Source organism: Rhinopithecus bieti, unplaced genomic scaffold (genome assembly GCF_001698545.2).
Source record: "Rhinopithecus bieti isolate Rb0 unplaced genomic scaffold, ASM169854v2 scaffold_10657, whole genome shotgun sequence".
Taxonomy (NCBI): Eukaryota; Metazoa; Chordata; class Mammalia; order Primates; family Cercopithecidae; genus Rhinopithecus; species Rhinopithecus bieti.
In genome coordinates, this window is record NW_016806691.1 from 817,107 (window position 1) to 824,388 (window position 7,282).

Here is a 7,282-nt window from a genome sequence, read left to right on the forward strand (position 1 = left end):
TTTGATCTTCTTTTTGCCGTCTGTAACACCAAAAATTCAAATAGATTACTTTATGGTGTCCCATATGTCATGTAGGCTTTGTTCATTCTTATTTATTCTTGTTTTGTTTTCTGAGTTATTTCAAAAATCTGAAATTCATTCTTCTGCTTGATATCGTCCATTGTTGAAACACTGGAATGTATTTTTTATTCCATTTAGTGAATTCTTCTGTTCGAGGATTTCTGTTTGGTTTCTTTTTTATGATATCTATCTCTTTGGTGAATTTTTCATTCATATCTTGAATTGTTTTCTGATTTCTTTGTATTTTTGTGTTCTCTATCTCACTGAGTGTCTTTAGTATTATTTTGAATCCTGTTTTTGGCATTTCATAAATTTCTTTTTTATTAGAATCTGTTGCTGGAGAATTGTTGTGTTCCTTTGGAGATGTCATAATTTCTTGCTTTTTCACATTACTTGTATACTTACAAGTTGATGTCTGTACCTCTGGTGTAAGTAACTTCTTCCAGTGTTTTAGATTGCCTTTCAGAGGAGGTAGACTTTTTCCTGAAGATCTATCCGTGGTGTTGGTTGGGTAGGGCACTTTGTCTTTGATTCTGGGTGTGTGCAGTAGTGTATTTTTCATATGACCGTTTTAGCCATCTATAGCATTAGTAGTGTCTGTGATTTCCTCAGTGGTTTAGGGTGCAGTTGTTAGCAGAGGCTGAGGTGAGGTATTCCTGGGCGGTAGGATGCCAGGTAGGCCAGTCCTTGGGCACCAGTGGTGGCAGCAGCACTGGTGCCTGTCCTTCGGTCCCAGGGTACACAGGCATGGTGTTAGCAGGTTTAATTGGGTTAATTCTTAGGCCTCCATGTGTCTTGCTCAGGTGCTGGTGGTTGCAGTGGATGACCAGGTGAGTGGGTAGGTCCTTCGGTCCCTGGGCAGTGTGTGTGGTATGGGCTATGGCAGTAGTTGTGGTGGTAGCATCAGGCTGGGTAGGCTGACTCTCAGGCTTCCCTATAGGAGTGCATATGTGTGAGTGGCAGACGGGGTGGGGCAATCTCTATGCTCCGGTCTCTATGCTTGGGCCCTTGGGGGTGTGTGGTGCCAGGCCAGGTGGGCCTGTCTTCAGACCCCCTGGTAGAGTGCTCAGGTAGCAGCAATAGGTAGAGAGAGGCTCTCCTTAGGGCATGTGCATGTCCACTATGGTCCTGCTACTGGAGGGGATAGGGTTGTGTCAGTAGCCCCACACCAGAGGCTGGGGTGGGACAGGTATGGTGTGCTTTGCTCCAAGCAGTGTCAGGAACATTGACTCTGGCATGCTGGGAGATTCTGTCTCAGGACATGTTCAAGGGTGCTGCAGTCTTGCTGTTTGTGGAGGTGGGGTTGCTGTCAGTGGCAGCAACCCCAGGCTGACAGGGTTTAGGCTCTCAGAAGTGTGGGCTTTGCCTCATTTTGTCCTTGTGATAGCCTCCCCAGTGTACCCTCCCCAGTGCATTGCACTTGCCTGTTTTCCACAGTGTAGGATTCTATATATGCTTTAATACCAGGGACTCTGCCATTCTGCTGGGTCCAAGTGGCATTGCATCACTGTAGCCCCCCAGGTGGATGCAGGGAATGTTAGTAGGGCTTTACTAATGTGGAAATGCAGGGACTCTTGTGCTCAAGGCCAGGATGCAGCCTGATAAGAGCTGGACTGAAAATGGCACAATGCTATAGCTGTTTAGGTCTCATGCAGGTGGTATAGGACTCAGTGTGAGCTCTCTCTTGAGCAGTATCATCACGTGGTCTCTAAGAAGTTCTCTGTGCTAGCCTCTGGACCCCCTCTCTGTAAGCTAGGGTTGCACGAGTCCATGGTGGGAATGTAGGCTGCTGGGTATCTCTCAGCTTTCCCCCACACTGGAGATCTGCTCTGTGCTCCAAGTTGATAAAGGCCAACATGATGATCATGTTATCTATGAGTACAGACAGTTTTATTTATTCCTTCCCATTCTCTTTACCTTTTATTTCTTTTTGTGGTCTTATCGAATTAGCCGGAACTTACACTATTCTGTTGAAAAGCTGCTGTGAGTGGAGACATCCTTGCCTTGTTCCTGATCTCAGGAAAGCTTTGAAGCTGTAGGTTTCGCATAGATGTTCTTTATCACGTTGAAAAAATTTCTTTCCATTCCTGAGAGTTTTTTTTTTTTTAATCATGAATGAGTGTTGTTCTGTAGTTTGCTCAGTGTTTTTTGTTCATTTGTTTTGTTTTATGGAGACGGAGTCTTGCTCTTTTGCCCAGGCTGGAGTGCAGTGGCACAGTCACAGCTCACTGCAACCTCCACCTCCCAGGTTCAAGCGATTCTCCTGCCTCTGCCTCCCAAATAGCTGGGATTATAGGTGCCTGCCACCACACCCAGCGAGTTTTTGTATTTTCAGTAGAGACGGGGTTTCACCATGTTGGCCAGGCTGGTCTCGAACTCCTGACCTCAGGTGATCCACCAGCCTCATTCTCCCAAAATGCTGGGATTACAGGCATGAGCCACGGCATCCGGCCTTGCTCAGCATTTTTATCTTGTTTATTAGATTTATTAAGTGCTTTTTCTGCGTTTGTTGAAATAATCACATGATTTTTCTCTAGCCTGTTGATGTGATGGATTATATTAATTGAGTTTTGAATGTTGAACCAGCCTTGCATGCCTGGGGTATATCGTATTTGGTTATGGTGTTTAATTTTTTTAATACATTGTTGGATTTGATTTGCTAATATTTTGTTGAGAGGTTTTATATTGATGTTCGTAAGAGATGTTGATCTGTAGTTTTCTTTTTCTTTTTTTTCTTTTGAGATGGAGTCTCACTTTGTCACCCAGGCTGGAGTGCAGTGGCGCGATCTCGGCTCACTGCAAGCTCTGCCTCCCAGGTTCACGCCATTCTCCTGCCTCAGCCTCCCGAGTAGCTGGGACTACAGGCACCCGCTACCATGCCCGGCTAATTTTTTTGTATTTTTAGTAGAGACGGGGTTTCACTGTGTTAGCCAGGATGATCTCGATCTCCTGGTCTCGTGATCCGCCCACCTTGGCCTCCCAAAGTGCTGGGATTATAGGCGTGAGCCACCATGCCCAGCCTGTAGTTCTCTTTTCATGTAATACCCTTGTCTGATTTTGGTATTAAGGGAATGCTGGACTCTGGACTCAAAATTAGGAAGTACTCCTTCTGCTTTTATGTTGTGGAAGGCTTTGTAAAGAATTGGTGTAATTTGTCCCTTACGTGTTTGGTAGACTTCACCTATGAACACATTTAGTCCTGGTTCTTTCTGTTTTGGATGATTATTAATTATTAATTCAGTTTCTTTAATATGTATAGGCCTAGGTTTAGGTCTTTGTTTTGGTTGATATGCTTGAAAGCCAGTAGTTTAATATCAATGTTGTATTTTATTTTACTCTAAAAATACTTTGAATACTCTATATGTTATCTTAAATTTTATTTGTGTGTATTTTTGTGAGATATTGATAAAAAATACAACTGTTTTCTTCCAGCCGAGTGTGTTAATTGTAACCTACAAGGAGCCTGCGAAATCATCTACTCAGTTTGGATCTTACAAGCAAGCTGAATGGAGGCCAGATAGTACCATGATAGCTGTATCAGTAAGTAGATTTTTCCACTAAATAGTGTTTTCTTGTGAAACCGTTACATTGCATTTAAATTTGATTCTCTTAGATGACTTTCTTTCAGTCTTTTACACTCATAAGCATTTATTTTGTTCTGATAGGAATTGCTTTACTGATTATTCTGTGTGGATTACTCCTACAATAGCTTCTCTTTTGACTCTGCTACTTCCTACCATCCCTAAACATAGCACCTATATCCTTTTCTGTTTGTTGTTCTCACTTTACTGTTTTGTCCTTGAAGTCTAACTGCTTTACTAATTATTCTGTGCATGTTACTCCTACAGTAGCTTCTCTTTTGACTCTGCTACTTCCTTCCATCCCTAAACATAGCACCTATATCCTTTTCTGTTTGTTGTTCTGACTTTACTGTTTTGTCCTTGAAGTCTTATCTAGTTTTTGAAAACATATTCACATGGTATTCTTGAATTTATATTTAAAGTCCTCCCTTCCATTCCAAAAGATATCCCACAAAATAATAAGTTTTATATGCATATGTAATACTAAAATTTTCATATCCATTTGGATCTGTTTCTCCTTTTTTCTTCTGTTCTATTAAACATGCCTAGATATGTTTAATTTTACCTTTTTAGTTCATGTTTTATCACTGTCTAAGGCTGTCATTATGACTTAATTTGCATTAGCAGTAATATATATGGTTAATTAACCTTATTGAGCACCTCCTATCTGATGAGTACAATTGTAATCAGTTTACATGGATCATCCCATTTAATCTTTCGATAAGTGCTTTGAAGTAGATATTATTATCCCTCATAATTGATGTGTAAGTTGAGGATCTGAAAAATTGTCTTATCCAAGGTTACATGGGTAGTGTATATTAGAGAGATAAGGTATAAACTTAGCTACTCAGCTTCCATTTACTGTATCTTTGTAACTAACTTATCTCTTTGCGTTGGTCGTTGGTTGCTTTCTAGTCCGTACTGTATATAACACTGACTAGGTTAATAATCTGAAATGTGCCATATGATCAAAAATACTGAGTAGTTCTACACTTCCTATAGCAGGAGTTTGCAGATGACTGACCATGTACCAAATATGCTCTGGTGCCTGTTTGTACACAGACCATAATGTAAGAATAGTTTTTACATGTTTAAATAAACAAAACAAGTCAAAGAAGAATATTTGCTATAGTTGAAAATTATGTGATACTTAAATTTCGGTGTCCATAAGTAGAATGTTACTGGGGCACAAAAATCCTCACTGGTTTACGTATTGTCTGTAACTTCTTTCAAGCTACAATAGCAGATTGAGTTGAAGTTCTTACAGCAAGCCTTTGTGGTGCTCTCATTGCTTTGCTCCTTTGTTCAGTGTACTGTATAGTAACACAGTTATAACTTCATAACTTTTCAAGTGTACACATATTGCCATTCTGTGACGTTTTATATTATTTTTATTCTAGTACATAATCATGTCAAAAGAACCAGAGAAGAGAAAAAGACTTCGTTTTGTTTTTAAAGCACACTGGAGTGTGGTTTATTTTATTGTTGAATTCGATGGCAAAATATTGTATTTATTACTCAGTGGCACTATAGCTATGCCAAAAGAATATAAGCTGACATTACTAGACTAAGCACTTATTGGAATATACTGAAGGTAAAGTAAGAAGAATTAAATATTTAGCACAGAACAGCTCACCACAGGAGAATTCCTTCACAATGTAAGGAATGAAATGAATGATGAAAATGAAAATGAAAGGGCAGTAAAAGTAAGTTTGCTTGGTTTTTGATGAATTGACAGATGTTATGATACTGCTCAGTTGTTAATTTCAGTGGTCCATGTGAAGTATGAATTGACGGAGAATTACTGTGAATGACCTGTAGAACAATTCCAGATGAAAAAAATTCTCAAAAGAGTTGAGAAAATACTAATTAAGTACAACCCGAAGTAGAATCTAAGAAGTTCTATTAATTGATAGTAGTAAAAATCCACATGGAGCAGCAAAAGACTTAGTTGGACAGATTTACACAAAGTTTATGAAAATATAAGTCTTTTAAAACCTATGGTTTTTGTAAGTTTTTTTTTTTCAGAGATGGGAGTGGGAATATCTTGACTTGCCCTACTCCACAGCTGTTATGGCTTGGGTAGTGATAAAAGTTCATTGGAAACTTTTTTTTTTGTTTGTTTTTACGGAGACTGACTTTTTGTTTTCTTTACTTGAAGGACCACCCTCTACCACTTAACAGGCACTGAATAACTTTGGAAAATATCTTTTACTGTATTAGAAAACGTTTTCAAATATGAAATATGTAAAATCTCATTAAGGACCAGCATTAATAGATAAAAATTTGCACTCAATTTTGATGATAGGGAAAAGTACTTTAAACCCCAATTTACCAAAAAGGTTATTTCCACAAAAAGAATCTAATTCTCATTAGTGGATATGTATTACCAAAAAAAGTTGTACTCAGTTCTCATTACTATTTAAAATTTTGTAACTATAAACCTTATAAAAATTTGCATTCTATTAATCATGATGTTTTGTTTTTCTGTATTTCTTATGCTTTGAAATAAGGGCCTGCTATCCCTGGACAGCCCACTTCCTGCCAGGGATAGCCAGTTCCTAGGGGACTCACCTACAAGTACACCTTCGTATGCAAACTAATCAATCCAAAGCATATAGCCCCAACCACCTCCTTTATTGACCTCTGCCACTCTGGGCTGATAATCCTCTGCCCTAATTATCTCAGGGCTAGGTACTATATAACTAGAGACAACTGATATTATTCAGCTTAGCCAATACCAAGCCTCCTTGCCATGCCTCAACCATTCCTTCCCATGGAAATCACAATAAAGGATCTTACTCATGTTTTCCCCTCACATCCGCTGTCTCCTGACTGACCCTGGTAGCTTGCAGTATGTTCCTTGGTGGTGCATGTCATGTCCCCTCCTCTTTGGAACTGTGAGTAATAAACTGTCTTTTCATTGACAGTCGTCTCCTGATCTGTTCACCTCAGTATACCCGAATAATAATAAAATCCACATTTTAAAATACTTTCTTGTTATGTAGGTAAACAAGATAAACCTACATAATATTTTTGATTTTCCCTCTTGTAAAGTCTAAAATATTTATTATCTGGCCTTTTACAGAAAAGGTTTGCAGATCCTTATTCTACACAACCAAGTCCAGGCTTCTTAGCCTTTCATTTAAGGCACTTTAATCTCTAAAACCCTACTTCATTACTTCTCTGGTGTTATTTTTTCGTCGTCTACATGGACTTTCCTTTAGCTAAACTGGGTTTTTCCATTATTCCTTTTTTTTTTTTTTTGAGACGGAGTCTCGCTCTGTCACCCAGGCTGGAGTGCTGTGGCCGGATCTCAGCTCACTGCAAGCTCCGCCTCCCGGGTTCATGCCATTCTCCTGCCTCAGCCTCCCGGGTAGCTGGGACTACAGGCACCGCCACCTCGCCCGGCTAGTTTTTTGAGTTTTTAGTAGAGACGGGGTTTCACCGTGTTAGCAAGGATGGTCTCGATCTCCTGACCTCATGATCCGCCCATCTCGACCTCCCAAAGTGCTGGGATTACAGGCTTGAGCCACTGCGCCCGGCTTTTTCCATTATTCCTTAGAAATTTCAAAGAAAAATGACAAAATTTGTCAACTCATTGTTGGATAAATGAGCATGAGTAGTTGAGATTGCTCTGA

The 7,282-nt window shown here is 39.7% G+C and overlaps 1 protein-coding gene across 3 annotated transcripts in view; it reads left to right on the forward strand.

The window, feature by feature from the left end:
* RIC1 (RIC1 partner of RAB6A GEF complex) overlaps positions 1-7,282 on the forward strand; it is a 147,684-nt gene that overhangs the window by 24,491 nt on the left and 115,911 nt on the right. For 2 of the 3 annotated variants that reach the window (XM_017877436.1, XM_017877435.1), the window contains exon 2: positions 3,493-3,600. In XM_017877436.1, the coding sequence (XP_017732925.1) occupies positions 3,493-3,600 (108 nt within the window). Of the gene's footprint in view, positions 1-3,492; positions 3,601-7,282 lie in introns of those variants that run through there. The other variant, XM_017877438.1, reaches the window with a different exon arrangement.